The sequence below is a fragment of the Bombina bombina genome, chromosome 3 (assembly GCF_027579735.1).
Source record: "Bombina bombina isolate aBomBom1 chromosome 3, aBomBom1.pri, whole genome shotgun sequence".
In the NCBI taxonomy this organism is placed as follows: domain Eukaryota; kingdom Metazoa; phylum Chordata; class Amphibia; order Anura; family Bombinatoridae; genus Bombina; species Bombina bombina.
In genome coordinates, this window is record NC_069501.1 from 625,695,827 (window position 1) to 625,720,291 (window position 24,465).

At 43.5% G+C, this 24,465-nt stretch overlaps 1 protein-coding gene across 3 annotated transcripts in view; it reads right to left on the minus strand.

The window, feature by feature from the left end:
• The window catches only part of TMEM54 (transmembrane protein 54), a 106,767-nt gene that overhangs the window by 69,512 nt on the left and 12,790 nt on the right, over positions 1-24,465 (minus strand). For all 3 annotated transcript variants that reach the window (XM_053707279.1, XM_053707280.1, XM_053707278.1), the window contains exon 2: positions 8,514-8,670. In XM_053707279.1, the coding sequence (XP_053563254.1) occupies positions 8,514-8,526 (13 nt within the window). In that variant the 5' untranslated portion in view covers positions 8,527-8,670. The remainder of the gene's footprint in view (positions 1-8,513; positions 8,671-24,465) is intronic.

Sequence of the window (24,465 nt, forward strand, 5' to 3'; positions counted from 1 at the left end):
TCTGGAACTGAACTAAAAGAGTTCTGGGAACTCTTAATGGTAGACAGCGGAGGGCATATGTGAGTTTAGGGAGATAGCTCATTTTTAGAGCTGCTATGCGTCCTAACCAGGATACACATTTGAAGTTCCAACGTGAGGGCAGGGACCTTAGTTCGGTCAAAAGTGGTTTGAGGTTATCTTCAAGAATTTGGGGGAGAGAATTGGATAACTTAACACCGAGATGGGATACATACTTATGGCTGGGGATAAACTTATATTTTTTACATAAGTTTTTGGAGACCTCCTCGGGAAACCCAGAGGTGAATAATTCGGATTTCGAGTGATTTAATTTATAGTACGACAGGGAGCTAAATGTCTCTAGGAGAGACAAGAGTCTTGGTATCTCTCGTAAGGGTGTGGAAAAGAATAAGGTAGTATCGTCTGCAAATAGGGCTACTTTATGGACCGTACCGTGTAGGGTGATTCCCGAAATCTTGTTATCTGTCCTGATGGCCGCAGCCAGAGACTCCATGGCCAGTGTGAACAAAATCTGGGAAAGGGGGCAACCCAGAAGGGTGCCATTAGATATAGGAAAGGGAGTGGGGTCAAACCCCAGTCCTCTCACTAAAGCCACTGGGGAGGAATATAAAGCTTTGATTGCTAGAATAATACGCGTAGGGAACTGGAAGTTCTCTAAGACCCGCCAGAGATATTCCCATCTGACGCGGTCGAAGGCCGTCTCGGCATCCAGGGAGAGCACCGCAAGTGGCCTATTCAGTCTCTTGGCCTCTAGGAGTATGTTAAGTAGCCTCCTGGTGTTATCAGGGCCTTCTCTCCCTGGTATGAACCCGACCTGGTCTGGGTCAATCAGTGTTGGAAGCAATTTTGCTAGCCGATTAGCCAGTATTTTGGCGTATATCTTAACATCGGTATTGATGAGTGAAATGGGTCGGTAGCTAGCACAAAGGGTAGGATCTTTATTGGGTTTGGGAATGGTGATGATGGAGGCCTCAAGGAATTCCCTGTCGATTTTCCCTGTGGACATAGCATTGTTGAAAAATCTGGTAAGCATAGGGACGAGTTCTGTTAGGTATGTCTTGTAGAAAATGGCCGTGAAGCCATCAGGTCCAGGGGCTTTAAGAGATTTTAGTTTTTTAATAACCAATTTAACCTCCTGGCTAGTAATCGGGGAGTCAATGCACTCTTTATGGGAGTCATCAAGGGTGGGAAGCTCAAGGGAGTGAAGAAAGGAATCTATGTTTTCCGAGGGGGCTTTCCCTATCGCCGCTGTATTGCCTATATTGTAAAGTTCAGAGTAGAACTGATGGAACTGTTGGCCAATCTGGGAAGGAAGTCGGACTGAACGGCCGCCCTGTTTGATTTCATGAATACGAGTGGCACCTGCACGCTGTCTGATTTTATTGGCTAGTAAAGAGTCTGCTTTATTGCCCTTGGAGTATAGGAGGTGTTTCAGCCGAAGGAGATTGGATTGTGTTTTACGGAATTCTAATTGGCAAATGTGCCGCCTAAGGTCTTCCACCTCAGTTTTGTGGGTTACCGAGTCAGGGGTCCGCCTTTGGGTTTCGAGTACCTGCAGTCTGCTATGTGCTTGGGAGAGGGAAAGGCCTGCCTGTCTCCTGAGATGAGCCTGCTTACGGATGAAAAGGCCTCGTAGAGTAGCCTTAAATGCCCCCCATATAGTATTCTCGCTAACTTCTGGGGTATCATTGGTCTGGAGGGTGAAGCAGATCTCTTTCCTGATCTCTTCTCTAAACGGGACATCCGAAAGGAGATGGTGTGGCAGTCTCCAAGGGGCTCTGGTTTTAGTAGTGTGACTAGAGTCAATGTCTAAGGTGATAAGGTCGTGGTCTGACCACGGGGTAAGGTGTATATTTACGGCACGGACCAGTTCTAGGTCAGTTAGGTGGCAGAAAAAGTAATCAAGCCTAGAGTGTGTAGAGTGAGGGTGGGAAAAGTGGGTGAAATCTTTATCTAGAGGATGTAGGGACCTCCAAATGTCAAAATACGTGAACTGGCAAATAAGTTCCCGGAACCTACGACTGGTAGGGTCGTGATTGGGGGGGAGTCTCTTAGAGGGGCCTGTTTTCCTATCCATCTTCTCATCCCATACCATGTTCAGGTCACCAGCAAGGATAACTCTGCCTTGTTTAACCTTCTCCACATGGAGAAGGACCTTCCTGAGGTATCTGGGTTGAAGTGAGTTTGGAAGATAGACCGAAACAAGGGTATATGTGACATGATCTAAATTACATATAAGGATGAGGTATCTAGCCTGAGGATCTCTGAAAATGAAGAGGGGCTCGTAAGCTACTCTTTTATGAATTAGGACGGCCACTCCTCTGGCCTTCTTTGTGAAGGAAGCCGCCTCAAATACTGGGAAGTCCTTGGAGATGTGGGGGGGGGAGGAGTCCGCTGGGAGGTGCGTCTCCTGAAGGAAGGCTATGTCCGCTCCGTGGTGGCGGAGGGAACGTGATAGAAGGCATCTCTTGCCTACAGTGTTGAGGCCTCTGACATTATGGGTGAGGAATCTAAGGGAGGCCATTTAGGATTCCTGAGGGGGGGGGGAGGAGAAAAGGGTAGGGTTAAAGGTTGGTTGGAGTAGGGGATGGAGGATGAGGGATAGCAAGTGGAAGTAGTCCACCTATGTGGGACCCTAGGATGGGCACCAGAAATTGGGGGGGAGTCAACCGTGTCTAAAAGATAAAGGGACTAGTGCAATTAGCCCCGCTCAACTGCAAGAAAAACACATAATAGCTAATTAACCATATATATCAACTGGAACTCTAACTTAAATTAGTTACAACAAATATTGAGGATGGAAACAAATCACAGTATATGAACCAGACAGTGGTATTGAAATGCATGCTGACAGTCTCAAGTGGGTGAGGCTTGAGGCCTCAGGGTGTGGTCAGGGGGGTTCGGTTTTGACCGCTTTGGTCTTTGTTCTCTGACAGACCATTCAGGGGCTGTGACCCTTAATCTGGAGCGTGACTCTTGCTGGTTGCTGGGGGCAGCTTGGAGTCCCCAGTTAGCTAGTAGAGTGCCTCCCATAGAAGGTGAAGAGACTGTGTGGGTTTGATTGTCCTTAGTCACAATCAGCTTGGTGGGGAATCCCCACCTATATTTGATCCCTGCTTTCCTCAGCTGAGTAGTAATTGGAGCATAGAGCTTTCGTTGTTGTAAGGTATGTGAGGAGAGGTCAGGTAAGAGTTGGATGTCTTTGAGATTATCAGGCAAAGTAGGTCTGTTGTATGCTGCCTGCATCAACCGGTCTTTGAAGGTAAAATAGTGGAAGCAGACGACCACATCTCTCGGCCTGTCTGATGATACTGAACGTGGCCGAAGAGCCCTGTGGGCCCTCTCCATAGCATGCATGTTGCTTTCTAGGGGTCCCAGGTATTCGGTGAACAAAGCTGTGAGAAATTCCTGTAGACCTCCCGTGTTTACCGTCTCAGGTATGCCTCTAAATCTTATGTTGTTCCTCCTAGCTCTGTCCTCCACATCTGCCAGCTTCAGCTCCAGCTGGGAGATTTGTTCGGCAAGATTTTCTGCGTAGGCCAGAAGGTTTGAATTATCTGTAGCCAGATCGTCTTGTTGCCGCTCGAGGGAGTCAACCCTATCTCCTATTTCTTGAATTTCCTTTTTAAGTTCAGCCGAACTTCTCTGAATCTCAGTAGTGATAGATTTAGTCTGAGCTGCGAGGAGTTTCTGAAGAGTACTTTCGGTGATGTAGTGGTTGAGATGTGCAACAGACTGAGAACTTGATTGCGAACCCTCATCTTGAGATTCTGGGTCGCTAATGTCCTTGCTCACAGAGGGAGGTTTCTTGCACGGCTGAGAGAAATGGTCTAGGACAGTCTGCTTCGAGGCCGCTTGGGTCTTGGTGTTTTTTCTAGCTGAGTGTGACATGATTGATGGTGAAAAGAGACCAAGGAGTATGTCGGTATGGTGGAGACAAGGCCCACCCTGACCATGTATCTACAGAGAAGTCCTTGAGACCCTGGACTAAACTTAGAGAGAAAGCAGGGTTAAATTTCAATACCTGGGTGAGACATTAGCAATATATGGTATATTGTAAGAGCGGGGCTCGCACTGTCCTCATGAGGAATGACACCTAGCACATAGTACTACACCTCAGCAGTGTTGATGACTCCAAAGAGCCCCCACGCACCTCGGGGAGGGGGATACGACCAATAGGAAGAGAAAAGGGGAAGTGGAGGTGACCAACCCAGACAGGCTGGGTCGGAGCGGAGGAGGCGCGGGGGGGGGGGGTCAATGCAGCCCGTCCCGTGTAGCGGGACCCACAGCACTAACACCAAAACACAGAGCAATAAGTATACACAGCAGTATGCTTTAAAGTTTAGATCAACTCTAGGTAGCAAAGGCCCTAACAGATAACTAGTATAAAAATGATGGGGAGCACTACGCCCCGAGTGTTGGGGATTAAGCAATCCGAGGCCAAGGCTAATGGGTTATCACTAAGCTTAGTATAGGGGGGGGGGGGGAGGGGGGGGTGTTTTATGGTAAATGATAGGTGGAAATGACCAGCGCGCCACTGGGGTGGGCCAGGAATGTGAGAGTACACTAACTGCTAGGCTGGCTTAAGTATGTTCCTAAGTATAACCTAAAACCACAGTATCAGTACAAATATGGAAATGCAGATTGAGAGCAGCAAAGAGGAGTTAAATAGACATATGCTTAATAAACAGAAGGCATCCACATAGATTAACACAGTAAATAGAACCTGTGAAGAGAAGCAAGCATTAGTAGGGCAGATAAAAGTAACAACACTCCACTCTGAGCATAGAGCCCAAAGGCACATAGGCTGACGCAGCAGCAACAGTGTCACCAATTAATGGGACAGGTTAATGTGTTCAGAGGGTCACACTAAGGACTCTTTTAGGCAGAGCTGGGAAAGTAGGTTTACTGTGACTGCAGCCCCTCAGGTTTGTAAATTTTTCTTCCTAGCTTGAGGATACATGCAGCAGGGCACAGTGGGGCTACCTGTCAGGTGGACAGGAGATCTGGGGAGAATAAGTTGGCCACAGTGTCCTGAACTTTAGATCCTGAGGCTCTATGCTGTGCTCTTTTCCCTGCAGGCAGAATAAAGCAGTCCCCAGAGATGCAGTGAAACAAGTTCAGAGAGGGTCTTACTTAGATAGTAGATACAGTTACAGTTCAAAGTGTAGAGCTTACTTATGCTCTCATAGGTGAATGCAACAACACTGGCTGTAGAATGTCCCGGCACAGGTAGGGCTACTGTAGGGTAGCAAAGAGAGGGGCTCTAGCCCTATGGGCCTTGTGGTGCTGCAGAAGGGCCTAAGTAAGTTAGGATGTGTAGGTCTTGGGGCCCTCCAGGCAAGATAATAACAGGTAGCCCGTTTTATAAGTGGCCTCAGGAGAGGCGGGAGGAGGGCAAGAGGGGTGGATGTCCGTCTAAGATAACCCCCAGGCTGTGAGTGCTTAAGATGGGATTGACTCACCTTCCCCTTGTGCTGGTGGGCTGAAGCGGTTCAGGTCCAGAGGCTGCCACCGTAACTGCTTTTATAGCTGTAGAGTCTCCTATTCCCCGGTAGTCCAGGAATACAGCAGGGGCGCCTTCTGTAAGACCGGAGGGTTGTAGGTAGGTGAGGCCGCAAGTAGCTGGGTGTGTGAGGCCCTGAAAGCCCTCCCGGGCAGGCCGCAACTAAGATGGCAGATCTTCGCGCCCAAAATAGTTCAGGCGCGCAGGGTCCCGGTGTGACCGGGCAGCAAGTGGGAGCCCGTAGGACCTGGGCCAAGGTATGTCACTCCCGGGGTGATGGTCCGTGAGGCTGGGTAGGTGGTCCACAGGAAGGACTGTCCTCCAGCGGGGCGGCGAGAAGGGTGATGCGGCTCAGACTCCGGTCGCAAGTGCAGCCGTCTAACTGGTCCCTTGGCTGGTGAGCAATTGGCAGTCTTCTGCTCCGGAGCGGATCCCCGACCCTCCGGAGCTAGCAGGGAGCACTACGTTAGGGCAGAGCGGCAGCAGAGACACGATTAGGGCACCGGATGTCTCAAAGTGTCACAAAGTTTTACAAAGGCCCCCAAATTTTATATAAGGGGGAAGAGGCTGTTATTGTGGGCTAGAGTATGTCCAGAGTACCCCCAAATATAGGCAGAAATACGTTAAATTGTGCACTTTTAGGGATTTAGCTGCAGGAGCTCTCCTCAAGCACGTCTATCCCTGTTGGCGGTTAACTCCGCCCCCCCTTCGATTTTTTATTTTTATAGGGGTATTAGTTTAGGTTTAGATTTTTTATTTTGGATAGTTTTGTTTTTCTGTAATTTTCCTTTTTTTTTTTTTGTAACTTTAGCTTGGGGGTTTGTATTTTTTAAACATAGACTGCCCTCTGGGCAGGCTTATCGCCTAGTCTATTTATAAATACTTAAACTTAAAAATGATTCTCCTATGTGAAGAACATACACTTACAGTATATACATAGTTAAACACTTTATTAAATATGAATATTGCATAAATAGAATTTTACATTTTTTTCATCTACTTGACTGCAAAGGGCTCCAATGCACTTATATAAATGTTTATATGTGTAAACATATTTATTTATGTATATGTTACATACAAATACATATGTACACACATATATACAGTATATACAGTATATATAGATATATTTACTGTATATACAGTATATACACAAATTACATACATATATTTCTTTAGACATATATGTGTATGTATCTCAATGTTAAAGCCCTTTGCAGTCCATTTTTTTTCTAACACTTAAGACCTCATATCTTAGAAACTTCCTAACTTTTTGTGCAATTTTTTATTAGACAGTGCTATTATAATTGGAACAATACTTTTAAATGTATTTTTGATGTTATTTTACACGTGTTTAATTTGTGTCACAGTTAAAATCAAGTGCGCTCAAGCAATTGTGTTTACTTTCAACGTGGAATACATGAGCTACTTCCGACGAGCACAAACAGCCGTGATAAACTGCTTTTCGCTAGCGCTCAACATTTAGCACGCCACTTGTAATCTAGTCCGATATGTTATAGAAAGTAAAGTTAAGGGTAGTTTCTAAATCTATACAAATATTTTACATTTTAGTTTGACTAACATTTGGATAAACAAATTGTAATTATTAACAAAATGTTCTATGTAGAATCATGGGTCACCTGCTGCAAAGGATCCATGGAAACATTGACCCTTGAACATGGTAATACCTATTTTGTTTAAAGTATCTACGTGATACCACTTTTATAGATGTATAAAGGTATCACTTTTAACAACTGGATTAACCAGTTATCATATTCCTGTGAGTCACCCAATTAAAGAGTACTTCTCCAGTGTTGTATGTTTCAATGTCACTAGAAGATATCCTGAAAAGAAATATATTTTATACATATTGTCCAGGTCTGAGTAAATTACTGGCAAAATTATGGGAACAACAAAAACAGATGATGAATTAAATATATTCCAATCCATCACAATTCCTGTGCAAAGTTCATTGTATCGCTTTTCAAATTGCAACCTTTTCCAATCCATTAGAAACTGCTAAAATAACTAATTTGACACTAGGTTTTGAAATGCATTTGTGGAAACAGTCTAGTTTTGCCATCTGTCCGGGAATGACTCAGACAGTCTGGGATTCCATTTGTGTGCCCGGGTTTCAAGCTTAGTCAGGTTTGGTAGTATATGTGGTGCAAATATATACGCTGCCTAGTAGTACTGTACTAGTATTGTTCTTCTTACTGAGTGATAATCTCCTACATGATGCTTATCTGTGGAGTCAGAGTTTGTGTGTATCTTTGTGTTTGTCAGTGTCTTTGTGAGTGTGTAAGTCTGTGTGTGAAAGAGTGAGTGTCCTTGTGTGTGTGTGTGTGTGTTAGAGAGAGAGAGTGTGTGTGAGAGAGAGAGAGAGAATGTGTGTGTGAGAGAGAGAGTGTGTGTGTGAGAGAATATGTGTGAGAGAGAATGTATGTGAGAGTGTTTATAGGAAATTATTATTTGCACACACCCTTAAGGGTTAAATGAAAGAACATTACTTCATCTTCACTATCAATAATGAATTATTTAGTGCAATGTTTACTTTTACTTTGGTTGTTTATCTTTAACCACTTTCTTGACCAGGTATAAGTCCACAAACACATGTAAAAACCACCCATGGGCAGATTGCGATATGCCTGTTTTTTATAGTTTTTGTATGTTTATTTAGATGTTGTCTTGAAATACTTTATTAAATTTGGGTGGAGACGTATTAATTCCGACTTAAGCTCTTTAGTACTGGATTATAAAAAAATCCCCTGGGTATCCATAGAATGTTTTTTTTTGCAAATAAATTCTAATGGATTGGAATGGAGCCATATACTGAAGTGACAGGATGTTGTGATTCTCCTTTGTATATCATGATAATACAGCATGTTGCAATATCTATCATTGCACTGGTATAGGACATCATCTGAAGCCCTAGTACCAATGCAGCCTGCAAGTGCAAGTTTATATCTGTACAAATAAAATCACTTACTTGGTCCACACATGGCCCCCCTTGCTTGTGTCTCTCTCTTTCTGCGGCTTCCTCAAGCTTCACTCTCCACACAATGAATTTTTCTCACTCCTTCTTGGTTCCTCCCCTGGGTGGGTCCCACATCTAAACCCAGTCAGACTGGATGAGTGAGCTCCTCCTGGAGTTGGGCAGGTACACATATTGCTTTATTACCAGTGGGTCACAACACTTTAGTCATAACACTTAGATGTGTGTTTTGTAAGGAGCTGAAGAGTATTAAATGAGAATATATTGTGCCAGGGAATTAAAAAGGGTTTTTATTAGTGGCATCTTAATGTAATCCTATGGCTTTTTTTCATCTTAGCATAGGTGAGGCAGATATTACATTTAGCAAATATAAAGAAACATTCTTGTTTATTACTGCTCCTTGCTAATAATGTTGATGATCACAATCTTTGAGCTTTATTTGAGTTTTGCTATCAGCCTATATTGTCAGCATTTTTTTGAGTGATCGCAATTCCAAATGTCTGTTGACAATAAAAGGCTTCAGCTGTAAATTAGTTTTCAATGGAAAACCCTCACAAAAAAAGTGGATTTGTTAGTTAGGGTTATGTTGTCAGAATACAAATTCACAATCCAAACAAGATTTAACATTAGAGACGTTTGGATTAATATCTTTGTTCTTATGTTTTGCAACCATTGTGATATGTGATAATCACTCTTAATGTGATTTGAATAGGGGCATGATGGGCATTCTGGACATGTTTGCTCAATTAATTTCTTTTTTTTTATTTTTAAGTATTTTTGTGTTCTATTGAGAGAATATAGCCGCTACCACCTTGCCAAAAATGTACATTCTCACTGTACAGAACAGGGTGTTTTTTTGTTAAATAACAACGATGACAAAAAATATTTTTTTTTAAAATTAAGAGCTGTTAACGTAAAAAAATGTACTCATAATGTAATATTTCTCTTGTAAGGTGTATCCAGTCCACGGATCATCCATTACTTGTGGGATATTCTCATTCCCAACAGGAAGTTGCAAGAGGACACCCACAGCAGAGCTGTAATATAGCTCCTCCCCTAACTGTCATACCCAGTCATTCTCTTGCAACTCTCAACAAGCAAAAAGGATGTTGTAGGAGAGAGTGGTTAAATATAGTTAGTTTATTTTCTTCAATCAAAAGTTTGTTATTTTTAAATAGTACCGGAGTTGTGCTATTTTATCTCAGGCAGTAAATAGAAGAAGAATCTGCCTGAGGTTTCTATGATCTTAGCAGGTTGTAACTAAGATCCATTGCTATTCTCACATATGTCTGAGGGGATTACACAGATGAGGTAACTTCAGCGAGAGAATGGCGTGCAGTTTATTCTGCTATCAGGTATGTGCAGTTATAATTTTTTCTAGAGATGGAAAACACTAGAAAATGCTGCTGATACCGGATTAATGTAAGTTAAGCCTGAATACAGTGATTTAATAACGACTGGTATCATGCTTACTCCCAGGGGTAATACCCTTATGATATTGCAATATAAACGTTTGCTGGCATGTTTAATCGTTTTTATATATGCATTGGTGATAAAACTTTATTGGGGCCTAGTTTTTTCCACATGGCTGGCTTAAATTTTGACTAGAAACAGTTTTACTGAGGCTTTCCATTGTTGTAGTATAAAAGTTACAGTTGGTGCAGTTGAAATTACAAACTGTGACATCCAGCTTCCCTCAGGAGTCCCCTGTATGCTATAGGACATCTCTAAAGGGCTCAAAGGCTTTCCAAAGTCGTTTATTGGGGAAGGTAGGACCACAGCTTGCTGTGGCAGTTGGTTGTGACTGTAAAAAAAACAAAAAAAAAACGTCTATTTCGTTTTTTGAATCCGTTTTTTGAACTAAGGGGTTAATCATCCATTTGCAAGTGGATGCAATGCTCTGCTAGCCTATTACATACACTGTAAAAATTTTGTTTGATTTACTGCATTTTTTCACTGTTTTTCAAATTCTGACAAAATTTGTTTCTCTTAAAGGCACAGTACCGTTTTTTATATTTGCTTGTTAACTTGATTTAAAGTGTTTTCCAAGCTTGCTAGTCTCATTGCTAGTCTGTATAAACATGTCTGACATATAAGAAACTCCTTGTTCATTATGTTTAAAAGCCATGGTGGAACCCCCTCTTAGAATGTGTACCAAATGTACTGATTTCATTTTATGCAATAAAGATCATATTCTGTTTTTAAAAAAATTATCACCAGAGGAATCTGACGAGGGGAAAGTTATGCCGACTAACTCTCCCCACGTGTCAGACCCTTTGACTACCGCCCAAGGGACTCAAGCTCAAATGGCGCCAAGTACATCTAGGGCGCCCATAGCGTTTACTTTACAAGACATGGCGGCAGTCATGGATAATACACTGTCAGCGGTATTAGCCAGACTACCTGAACTTACAGGTTAGCGAGATAGCTCTGGGGTGAGACAAAATGCAGAGCATACTGACGCTTTAAGAACCATGTCTGATACTGCCTCACAATATGCAGAAGCTGAGGAAGGAGAGCTTCAGTCAGTGGGTGATGTTAATGACTCAGGAAAGATACCTGATTCTAATATTTCTACATTTAAATTTAAGCTTGAACACCTCCGCGTGTTACTTAGGGAGGTTTTAGCTGCTCTGAATGACTGTGATACCATTGCAGTGCCAGAGAAATTTTGTAGACTGGATAAATGCTTTGCAGTGCCGGTGTGTACTGATGTTTTTCCAATACCTAAAAGGTTTACAGAAATTATTAATAAGGAATGGGATAGACCAGGTGTGCCGTTCTCTTCCCCTCCTATTTTTAGAAAAATGTTTTCCAATAGACGCCACCACACGGGACTTATGGCAGACAGTCCCTAAGGTGGAGGGAGCAGTTTCTACTCTAGCAAAGCGTACTACTATCCCTGTCGAGGACAGTTGTGCTTTTTTAGAGCCAATGGATAAAAAATTAGAAGGTTACCTTAGGAAAATATTTATTCAACAAGGTTTTATCCTACAGCCCATTGCATGCATTGCCCCTGTCACTGCTGCTGCGGCGTACTGGTTTGAGTCACTGGAAGAGGCTTTACAGGTAGAGACTCCATTGGATGACATACTTGGCAAACTTAGAGCACTTAAGCTAGCCAATTATTTTATTTATGATGCCATTGTTCATTTGAATAAACTAACGGCTAAGAATTCTGGTTTTGCTATACAGGCGCGCAGAGCGCTATGGCTTAAATCATGGTCAGCTGACGTGACTTTAAAATCTAAGCTACTTAACATTCCCTTCAAGGGGCAGACCCTATTCGGGCCTGGTTTGAAGGAGATTATTGCTGATATCACGGGAGGAAAAGGTTGTGCCCTTCCTCAGGACAGGTCCAAATTTAGGGCCAAACAGTCTAATTTTCGTGCCTTTCGAAACTTCAAGGCAGGTGCGGCATCAACTTCCTCTAATAATAAACAAGAGGGAACTTTTGCTCAATCCAAGACGGTCTGGAGACCAAACCAGACCTGGAAAAAAGGTAAGCAGGTCAAAAAGCCTGCTGCTGCCTCTAAGACAGCATGAAGGAACGACCCCCTATCCGGTAACGGATCTAGTAGGGGGCAGACTTTCACTCTTTGCCCAGGCGTGGGCAAGAGATGTTCAGGATCCCTGGGCGTTGGAAATTATATCCCAGGGATATCTTCTGGACTTCAAAGCTTCCCCCTCAAAAGGGAGATTTCACCTTTCACAATTATCTGCAAACCAGATAAAGAGTGAGGCATTCTTACACTGTGTACGAGACCTCCTAGTTATGGGAGTGATCCATCCAGTTCCAAAGGAGGAACAGGAACAGGGTTTTTACTCAAATCTGTTTGTGGTTCCCAAAAAAGAGGGAACCTTCAGACCGATTTTGGATCTAAAGATCTTAAACAAATTCCTCAAAGTTCCATCGTTCAAGATGGAAACTATTCGTACCATCCTACCACTGATCCAGGAGGGTCAATATATGACTACAGTGGATCTAAAGGATGCTTATCTTCACATTCCGATACACAAAGATCATCATCGGTTTCTCAGGTTTGCCTTTCAAGACAGGCATTACCAGTTGTAGCTTTTCCCTTTGGATTAGCTACAGCCCCAAGAATATTTACAAAGGTTCTAGGGTCGCTTTTGGTGGTCCTAAGGCCGCGGGGCATAGCAGTAGCCCCTTATTTAGACGACATCCTGATACAGGCGTCAAACTTCCAAATTGCCAAGTCTCATACGGACGTAGTACTGGCATTTCTGAGGTTGCATGGGTGGAAAGTGAACGAGGAAAAGTGTTCTCTATCCCCACTCACAAGAGTTTCCTTTCTAGGGACTCTGATAGATTCTGTAGAAATGAAAATTTAACTTGACGGAGTCCAGGTTATCAAAGCTTCTAAATTCCTGTCGGGTTCTTCATTCCATTCCGCGCCCTTTGGTGGCTCAGTGTATGGAAGTAATCGGCTTAATGGTAGCGGCAATGGACATAGTGCCGTTTGCACGCTTACATCTCAGACTGCTGCAACTATGCAGGCTCAGTCAGTGGAGCGGGGATTACACAGATTTGGCCCCTCAACTGAATCTGGACCAAGAGACCAGGGATCCTCTTCCCTGGTGGCTATCTCGGGTCCATCTGTCCAAAGGTATGACCTTCGCAGGCCAGATTGGACTATTGTAACAACAAATGCCAGCCTTCTAGGTTGGGGTGCAGTCTGGAACTCCCTGAAGGCTCAGGGATCGTGGACTCAGGAGGAGTCTCTCCTTCCAATAAATATTCTGGAACTAAGAGCGATATTCAAGGCTCTTCAGGTTTGGCCTCAGTTAGCAACTCTGAGGTACATCAGATTTCAGTCGGTCAACATCACGACTGTAGCTTACATCAACCATCGAGGGGGAACAAGAAGTTCCCTAGAGATGTTAGAAGTTTCAAAAATAATTCACTGGGCAGATATTCACTCTTGCCACCTATCAGCTATCCATATCCCAGGTGTAGAGCACTGGGAGGCGGATTTTCTAAGTCGTCAGACTTTTCATCTGGGAGAGTGGGAACTCCATCCGGAGGTATTTACACAACTGATTCTCCGTTGGGGCAAACCAGAACTGGATCTCATGGCATCTCGCCAGAACGCCAAGCTTCCGTGTTACGGATCCAGGTCCAGGGATCCCAAGGCGACACTGATAGATACTCTAGCAGCGCCCTGGTCTTTCAACCTGGCTTATGTGTTTCCACCGTTTCCTCTGCTCCCTCGACTGATTGCCAAGATCAAGCAGGAGAGAGCATCGGTGATTCTGATAGCACCTGCGTGGCCACGCAGGACCTGGTATGCAGATCTAGTGGACATGTCATCCTTTCCACCATGGTCTCTGCCTCTGAGACAGGACCTTCTACTTCAGGGTCCTTTCAACCATCCAAATCTAATTTCTCTGAGGCTGACTGCCTGGAGATTGAATGCTTGATTTTATCAAAACGTGGCTTCTCCGAGTCAGTTATTGATACCTTAATACAGGCACGAAAGCCTGTCACCAGGAAAATTTACCATAAGGTATGGCGTAGATATCTTTATTGGTGTGAATCCAAAGGTTACTCATGGAGTAAGGTCAGGATTCCTAGGATTTTATCTTTTCTCCAAAAAAGGTTTGGAAAAAGGATTGTCAGCTAGTTTCTTGAAGGGACAGATTTTTGCTCTGTCTATTCTTTTGCACTAGCGTCTGGCAGATGTTCCAGACGTTCAGGCATTTTGTCAGGCTTTAGTTTGAATCAAGCCTGTGTTTAAACCTGTTGCTCCACCATGGAGCTTAAACTTGGTTCTTAAGGTTCTTCAAGGAGTTCCGTTTGAACCTCTTCATTCCATAGATATCAAACTTTTATCTTGGAAAGTTCTTTTTTTTTTTTTTTTTGGTAGCTATTTCCTTGGCTCGTAGAGTCTCTGAGCTATCTGCCTTACAATGTGATTCTCCTTATCTGATTTTTCATACGGATAAGGTAGTCCTGCGTACCAAACCTGGGTTCTTACCTAAGGTGGTATCTAACAAGAATATCAATCAAGAGATTGTGGTTCCATCCTTGTGTTACACAATCTGGACGTGGTCTGTGCTTTAAAGTTTTACTTACAAGCTACTAAAGATTTTCGTCAAACATCTGCTTCGTTTGTTGTCTACTCTGGACAGAGGAGAGGTCAAAAGGCTTTGGCAACCTCTTTTTCTTTTTGGCTAAGAAGCTTAATCCGCTTAGCCTATGAGACTGCTGGACAGAAGCCTCCTGAAAGGATTACAGCTCATTCCACTAGAGCTGTGGCTTCCACTTGGGCCTTTAAAAATGAGGCTTCTGTTGAACAGATTTGCAAGGCGGCGACTTGGTCTTCGCTTCATACTTTTTCAAAATTTTACAAATTTGATACTTTTGCTTCTTCGGAGGCTATATTTGGGAGAAAGGTTTTACAGGCAGTGGTTCCTTCCATTTAAGTTCCTGCCTTGTCCCTCCCTTCATCCGTGTACTTTAGCTTTGGTATTGGTATCCCACAAGTAATGGATGATCCGTGGACTGGATACACCTTACAAGAGAAAACACAATTTATGCTTACCTGATAAATTTATTTCTCTTGTGGTGTATCCAGTCCACGGCCCGCCCTGTCATTTTAAGGCAGGTAATTTTTAAATTTAAACTACAGTAACCACTACACCCTATGGTTCCTCCTTTCTCGGCTTGTTTTCGGTCGAATGACTGGCTATGACAGTTAGGGGAGGAGCTATATTACAGCTCTGCTGTGGGTGTCCTCTTGCAACTTCCTGTTGGGAATGAGACTATCCCACAAGTAATGGATGATCTGTGGACTGGATACACCACAAGAGAAATCAATTTATCAGGTAAGCATAAATTGTGTTTTTTTACTACTGTTATAATTATCACTTCACAAGATTCTTCATATGGAAAATAGTGAGTATTAAAAAAACTAAAGCATTGCAGCTTATTACCACAAAAATATGAATATGAAATAAAAACATTTTCTAAGTGGCTTTTCTAGATGTTATGATTGTGATCTATTTTTTCTCGTTTGTTTTGTTGTACAAGATATGATCTATATGGCTATTAAATACACTAAAGATGGACAATACAAGAGAGATGAAGAGAGTCTCAATTAATCCAAACCATATATTTATATGTACAACAAAAATGGCATTGCTGGCTATTTTCAGTGTGTATTGCCCATCTACAAAAAAAACTGTTTCATTCTAATACTTCTTGGAAAACTCACAAATACTGTATTGTCCTGAGTATAGGCCGCACTTTCCTCCCCCCCCCCTAATTTAAATCTTTAAATTAGGGGTGCGGCCTATAATCAGGATGTTATCGACAGCTTCTAAGTTCTAACGTCATTTGATTTTGAGCGACGGACTGACAAATTAGGCAAATCACCCCTTGTCCCTGCCACTGCAGGAATGTATCATGCTGCAGCAGAAGAATTTTTTATTTTTATTTTTAAATATATTATTTTCTCCAACATTGGTGTGTCCGGTCCACGGTGTCATCCATTACTTGTGGGATATTCTCCTCCCCCACAGGGAAAGGCAAGGAGAGCACACAGCAAGAGCTGTCCATATAGTCCCTCCCAGGCTCCACCCCCCCAGTCATTCTCCTTGCCGCTCTGAACAAGTAGCATCTCCTCGGGGATGGTGAGGAGTTTGTGTTGTTTAGTTGTAGTTTTTTATTCTTCTATCAAGAGTTTGTTATTTTAAAATAGTGCTGGTATGTACTATTTACTCTGAAACAGAAAGAGATGAAGAGTTCTGTTTAAAAGAGGATTATGATTTTAGCAGACAGTAACTAAAATCAGTTGCTGTTCCCACACAGGACTGTTGAGATGAGATAACTTCAGTTGGGGGGAACAGTTTGCAGACTTTTCTGCTCAAGGTATGACTAGCCATATTTCTAACAAGACTGTGTAATGCTGGAAGGCTGTCATTTTCCCCTCATGGGGATTGGTAAGCCATTTTCTTAGTCTCAAACAGAATAAAGGGCTTATTATGGGCTATAAACTGGTAGACACTTTTAGGGGCTAAATCGATTGCTTTATTTAAGTATTATATGCAGTTTGAAGTTGAATTTCACACTTTTATAACATTGGGGAACGTTTTTTAGCACCAGGCACTTGTTAAGACACCTTCCCAGTCAGGAAGGGCCTTTCTCTGTAGTAGGCAGAGCCTCATTTTCGCGCCATTACTGTGCAGTTAATTTTGAGTTCAGTACATGCAGCTGCATGTGTGAGGGTCTGGAATCCACTAAAAACGTTCCTAGATGGCTTCATTTGGTATCATATACCCCCCTGGGATTGGTGAAGTTGCAGCAAAGGCTGTGGCTGGGACTGTAAGGGGGTTAAAATGAAAAACGGCTCCGGTTTCCACATTTTAAGGGTTAACAGCTTGAAAATTGGGGTGCAATACTTTGAATGTATTAAGACACTGTGGTGAAAATTTGGTAAAGATTGGATAATTCCTTCATAGTTTTTCACATATTCAGTAATAAAGTGTGCCCTGTTTAACCCCTTAAGGACCAAGGACGTACGCCACACGTCCTCAAAAAAATACAGTTAATGACCGAGGACGTGTGGCGTACGTCCTTGGTCTGGAAAGCAGCTGGAAGCGATCCTGCTCGCTTCCAGCTGCTTTCCGGTTATTGCAGTGATGCCTCGATATGGAGGCATCCTGCAATAACCCCCCTTGGCCATCCGATGCAGAGAGAGCCACTCTGTGGCCCTCTCTGCACCGGACATCGGTGGCCGGTATCGTTGGTGGGTGGGAGCAAGTCTGGGAGGCGGGTGGGCGGCCATCGATGTGCCCAGTGGAGTGGAGGGGGGCGGGAGCGCGCACGGGAGCGCGCGCGTGCACGGGGGGCGGCGGGTGGGCGCGTGCACGGGGCGGGAGCGGGAGGGAACCGCTACACTACAGAAAAAAAAAGTTTAAAATGTACAACAAAATAACTTTTTCAAAGCTGTAAATAAACAGCTAAGAGATGTGGAAGGGGTGGGGGGTTGATCTTGGGGGGGGGGAAGCTACACTGCAGAAAAGGTTTTTTTTTTTTAAAAAAGGCACATTTTTTCACTAAACTGGGTACTGGCAGACAGCTGCCAGTACCCAAGATGGCGCCCATTAAGGCAGAGGGGGAGGGTTAGAGAGCTCTTTGGTGGGGGATCAGTAAGGCTGGGGGCTAAGGGGGGATCCTACACAGCAGCATATGTAAATATGCTAAAAAAAAAACACAAAAAAAGCCCAAATATAGCTTTTATTTTAGTACTGGCAGAGTTTCTGCCAGTACTTAAGATGGCGGGGACAATTGGGGGGTGGGGGAGGGAAGAGAGCTGTTTGGGAGGGATCAGGGGGTCTCATGTTTCGGGTGGGAGGCTGAGCTCTACACTAAAGCTAAAATTAACCCTGCAAGCTCCCTACAAGCTACATAATTAACCCCTTCACTGCTAGCCATAATACACGTGTGAAATGCAGCGGCATTTGGCGGCCTTCTAATTACCAAAAAGCAACGCCAAAGCCATATATGTCTGCTATTTCTGAACAAAGGGGATCCCAGAGAAGCATTTACAACCATTTGTGCCATAATTGCACAAGCTGTTTGTAAATGATTTCAGTGAGAAACCTAAAATTGTGAAAAATTTAAAGTTTTTTTTAATTTGATCGCATTTGGCGGTGAAATGGTGGCATGAAATATACCAAAATGGGCCTAGATCAATACTTGGGGTTGTCTACTACACTACACTAAAGCTAAAATTAACCCTAGAAGCTCCCTACATGCTCCATAATTAACCCCTTCACTGCTGGGCATAATACACGTGTAGTGCGCAGTGGCATTTAGCAGCCTTCTAATTACTAAAAAGCAACGCCAAAGCCATATATGTCTGCTATTTCTGAACAAAGGGGATCCCAGAGAAGAATTTACAACCATTTAAGCCATAATTGCACAAGCTGTTTGTAAATAATTTCAGTGAGAAACCAAAAGTTTGTGAAAAAATTTGTAAAAAAGTGAACGATTTTTTGTATTTAATCGCATTTGGCGGTGAAATGGTGGCATGAAATATACCAAAATGGGCCTAGATCAATACTTTGGGATGTCTACTAAAAAAAAATATATACATGTCAATGGATATTCAGAGATTCCTGAAAGATATTAGTGTTCTAATGTAACTAGCGCTAATTTTGAAAAATAATGGTTTGGAAATAGCAAAGTGCTACTTGTATTTATGGCCCTATAACTTACAAAAAAAGCAAAGAAGATGTAAACATTGGGTATTTCTAAACTCAGGACAAAATTTAGAAACTATTTAGCACAGGTGTTTTTTGGTGGTTGTAGATGTGTAACAGATTTTGGGGGTCAAAGTTAGAAAAAGTGTGTTTTTTTTCAATTTTTTCCTCATATTTTATAAATTTTTTTATAGTAAATTATAAGATATGATGAAAATAATGGTATCTTTAGAAAGTCCATTTAATGGCGAGAAAAACGGTATATAATATGTGTGGGTACAGTAAATGAGTAAGATGAAAATTACAGCTAAACACAAACACTGCAAAAATGTAAAAATAGCCTTGGTCCCAAACGGACAGAAAATGGAAAAGTGCTGTGGTCATTAAGGGGTTAACATTTAAAGAGACAGTAACTGTTTTGTTTTAAAACGGTTTTTGTGCTTTATTAACCAGTTTAAGCCTGTTTAACATGTCTGTACCTTCAGATAGATCATGTTCTGTATGTATGGTAGCCAATGTGGTTCCCCCTTCAAATATAGTGTGATAATTGTGCCATTGCGTCCAAACAAAGTAAGGACAGAACTGTCACAAATTGTAAAGTTGCCCAGGATGATTCCTCAGATGAAGGAAGTAGACATAGTTCTACATCATCTCCTTCTGTGTCTATACCAGTTATGCCCGCGCAGGCGACCCCTAATACTTCTAGCGCGCCAATGCTTGTTACTATGCAGTAATTGACGGCAGTAATGGATAACTCCATAGCTAATATTTTATCCAAAATGCCAGCATTTCAGAGAAAGCGCGATTGCTCTGTTTTAAACACTGTAGAGCAGGAGGGCGCTGATGATAATTTTTCTGTCATACCCTCACACCAATCTGAAGTGGCAGTGAGGGAGGGTTTGTCAGATGGGGAAATTTCTGATACAGGAAGAATTTCTCAGCAGGCTGAACCTGATGTTGTGACATTTAAATTTAAATTAGAGCATCTCCGCACATTACTTAAGGAGGTGCTATCTACTCTGGATGATTGTGACAATCTGGTCAACCCAGAAAAATTGTGCAAGATGGACAGTTCCTTGAGGTCCCGGTGCACCCTGATGCTTTTCCGATACCTAAACGGGTGGCGGACATAGTGAATAAGGAGTGGGAGAAGCCAGGCATATCTTTTGTCCCTCCTCCTATATTTAAGAAATTGTTCCCTATGGTCGACCCCAGGAAGGACACATGGCAAACAGTCCCTAAGGTCGAGGGGGAGTTTTCTACTCTAGCCAAGCGCACGACCATTCCTATTGAGGACAATTGTGCTTTCAAAGATCCTATGGATAAAAAATTGGAGGGTTTGCTTAAAAAGATTTTTGTACAGCAAGGTTACCTCCTTCAACCTATTTCGTGCATTATTCCTGTCACTACAGAGGCACTCAGTAGGGAGACTCCGTATGAGGAAGTCATGGACAGAATTTACGCACTTAAGTTAGCTAATTCCTTTATTTTAGACGCCGCTTTGCAGTTAGCGAGGTTAGCGGCAAAAAATTCAGGGTTTACAATTGTGGCGCGCAGAGCGCTCTGGCTAAAGTCTTGGTCGGCGGATGTATCTTCCAAGACAAAATTGCTTAATACCCCTTTCAAAGGTAAGACCCCTTTTGGGCCAGAATTGAAAGAGATTATTTCAGTCATCACTGGGGGAAAGGGCCATGCCCTCCCACAAGATAAACCTTTCAAGGCTAAGAATAAGTCCAATTTTCGTTCCTTTCGCAATTTCAGGAACGGACCGGCTTCCAACTCGGCAGCCTCTAGACAAGAGGGTAACGCTTCCCAGACTAAACCAGCTTGGAAATCAATGCAAGGCTGGAACAAGGGTAAACAGGCCAAGAAACCTGCTGCTGCTACCAAGACAGCATGAAGAGGTAGCCCCCGATCCAGAACCGGATCTAGTAGGGGGCAGACTCTCTCTCTTTGCTCAGGCTTGGGCAAGAGATGTTCAGGATCCCTGGGCACTAGAAATAGTCTCTCAGGGTTATCTTCTAGAATTCAAGGAACTACCCCCAAGGGGAAGGTTCCACATGTCTCACTTATCTTCAAACCAAGTAAAGAGACAGGCATTCTTACATTGTGTAGAAGACCTGTTAAAGATGGGAGTGATACTCCCAGTTCCAACTGTGGAACAAGGTCAGGGGTTTTACTCAAATCTGTTTGTAGTTCCCAAAAAAAGAGGGAACTTTCAGACCAATTCTGGATTTAAAAATTCTAAACAAATTTCTCAGGGTGCCATCGTTCAAAATGGAAACTATTCGAACGATTTTACCTACAATCCAGGAGGGTCAATTTATGACTACCGTGGATCTAAAGGATGCGTATCTGCATATTCCTATCCACAAAGATCATCATCAGTTCCTAAGGTTCGCCTTTCTGGACAAACATTACCTATTGTGGCTCTCCCATTCGGACTAGCCACTGCTCCAAGGATTTTCACAAAGGTGCTCGGGTCCCTTCTAGCGGTTCTAAGACCCAGGGGCATTGCAGTGGCACCTTACTTGGACGACATCCTAATTCAAGCGTCGTCTCTTTCAAAGACAAAGGCTCACACAGACATTGTTCTAGCCTTTTCTCAGATCTCACGGGTGGTAGGTGAACATAGAAAAAAGTTCCCCGTCTCCGTCAAAAAGAGTCCCTTTCTTGGGAACAATAATAGATTCTTTAGAAATGAAGATTTTCCTGACAGATGTCAGAGAGTCAAAGCTTCTAAACGCTTGTCAAGTTCTTCACTCTGTTCTACGGCCTTCCATAGCTCAGTGCATGGAAGTAGTAGGGTTGATGGTTGCAGCAATGGACATAGTTCCTTTTGCGCGAATTCATCTAAGACCATTACAACTGTGCATGCTCAAACAGTGGAATGGGGACTATACAGACTTGTCTCCAGTGATTTAAGTAGATCAGAAGACCAGAGACTCACTCCGTTGGTGGCTGACTCAGGATCACCTGTCCCAGGGAATGAGCTTCCGCAGACCAGAGTGGGTCATTGTCACGACCGACGCCAGTCTATTAGGCTGGGGCGCGGTCTGGGATTCCCTGAAAGCTCAGGGTCTATGGTCTCGGGAAGAGTCTCTTCTCCCGATAAACATCCTGGAACTGAGAGCGATATTCAATGCTCTCCAGGCTTGGCCTCAACTAGCAAAGGCCAGATTCATAAGATTCCAATCAGACAACATGACGACTGTTGCTTACTTCAACCATCAGGGGTGAACAAGGAGTTCCCTGGCGATGAGAGAGGTGACCAAGATCATCAAATGGGCGGAGGATCACTCCTACCACCTGTCTGCGATCCACATCCCAGGAGTGGAAAACTGGGAGGCGGATTATCTGAGTCGTCAGACCTTTCATCCGGGGGAGTGGGAACCCTTGCTACGGGTCCAGATCCAGGGATCCCAAGGCGACTCTAGTGGCGCCTTGGACTTTCAACCTAGCTTATGCGTTTCAAACCGTTCCTTCTCATTCCCAGGCTGGTAGCCAGGATCAAACAGGAGAAGGCCTCGTGATTTTGATAGCTCCTGCGTGGCCACGCAGGACTTGGTATGCAGACCTGGTGAATATGTCATCGGCTCCACCATGGAAGCTACCTTTGAGACAGGATCTTCTAGTACAAGGTCCATTCGAACATCCAAATCTAGTTTCTCTCCAGCTGACTGCTTGGAAATTGAACGCTTGATTTTGTCTAAGCGTGGGTTTTCGGATTCTGTGATAGATACTCTGGTACAAGCCAGAAAACCTGTGACTAGAAAGATTACCATAGAATATGGAAAAGATATATCTGTTGGTGTGAATCCAAGGGATTCTCATGGAGTAAGATTAAAATTCCTAGGATCCTTTCCTTTCTCCAAGAAGGTTTGGATAAGGGATTATCAGCGAGTTCTCTAAAAGGACAGATTTCTGCTTTATCTGTCTTGTTACACAAACGACTGGCAGCTGTGCCAGATGTTCAAGCTTTTGTTCAGGCTTTGGTCAGGATCAAGCCTGTTTACAGACCCTTGACTCCTCCCTGGAGTCTAAATTTGGTTCTTTCAGTTCTTCAAGGGGTTCCGTTTGAACCCTTACATTCCATAGATATCAAGTTGTTATCTTGGAAAGTTCTGTTTTTGGTTGCTATTCTTCTGCTAGAAGAGTTTCTGAATTATCTGCTCTGCAGTGTAATCCGCCCTATTTGGTGTTCCATTCAGATAAGGTTGTTTTGCGTACTAAACCTGGTTTCCTTCCAAAGGTTGTTTCCAACAAGAATATTAACCAGGAAATAGTTGTGCCTTCTTTGTGTCCGAATCCAGTTTCAAAGAAGGAACGCTTGTTACACAATTTAGATGTAGTCCGTGCTTTAAAGTTCTATTTAGAAGCAACAAAGGATTTCAGACAAACGTCTTCTCTGTTTGTAGTTTATTCTGGCAAGAGGAGAGGTCAAAAAAGCTACTGCTACCTCTCTTTCCTTTTGGCTGAAAAGCATCATACGATTGGCTTACGAGACTGCCGGACGGCAGCCTCCTGAACGAATCACAGCTCACTCTACTAGGGCTGTGGCTTCCACATGGGCCTTCAAGAACGAGGCTTCTGTTGATCAGATATGTAAGGCAGCGACCTGGTCTTCTCTGCACACTTTGTCCAAATTCTACAAATTTGATACTTTTGCTTCTTCGGAGGCTATTTTTGGGAGAAAGGTTTTGCAAGCCGTGGTGCCTTCTGTTTAGGTAACCTGATTTGCTCCCTCCCTTCATCCGTGTCTTAAAGCTTTGGTATTGGTTCCCACAAGTAATGGATGACACCGTGGACCGGACACACCAATGTTGGAGAAAACAGAATTTATGCTTACCTGATAAATTACTTTCTCCAACGGTGTGTCCGGTCCACGGCCCGCCCTGGTTTTTTAATCAGGTTTGAAGAATTTCTTTCTCTATACACTACAGTCACCACGGCACACTATAGTTTCTCCTTTTTTTCTCCTAACCGTCGGTCGAATGACTGGGGGGGCGGAGCCTGGGAGGGACTATATGGACAGCTCTTGCTGTGTGCTCTCCTTGCCTTTCCCTGTGGGGGAGGAGAATATCCCACAAGTAATGGATGACACCGTGGACCGGACACACCGTTGGAGAAAGTAATTTATCAGGTAAGCATAAATTCTGTTTTTATTATTGTGCTTTGAGGCTGGATTCTGGACAGGAAGTTACTTTCTGGTGTGGGGCAGGGGGGCCGGGGGTGAACACGCTCCCACGTTTGTGTGGTGGAGAGTGTAGGGTCGTGTGAACTGGAAGGAGCTGGTAAGTCCTGGCCTGGCATATACAGGCAGCCAGGAGCCCCTGCTCCTGCAATAAGTGGACCAGGTGTGGATGACTCTGGTCCACATATTAATGATCACCAGCCAGCTCCAGGCTCCAGCTCCACCCACGCATATAATTTTGACTGCACAGTGCGCAGTTAGAGGTGGCAGCCGGCAGGAGGAAATAGCAGCCGGCATGTAGACACAGGTGGCGTGGTAGGGTCAGATTCAGGGAAGGAGGCAAAGGCACTAGGCAGGCTAAGGCAGCCATCATCTGCATCTCCCAGACGACAGCCAACTAACTACTGGTAAGTACTACTTCCAGCTGAAAGTCCTAGTAGTATATTGTCCTGTTTTGGATCAAACACTTTTTAATGTTTAGAGAGACACACTTGTAAAGTGATAATTCCAGTTAACAAC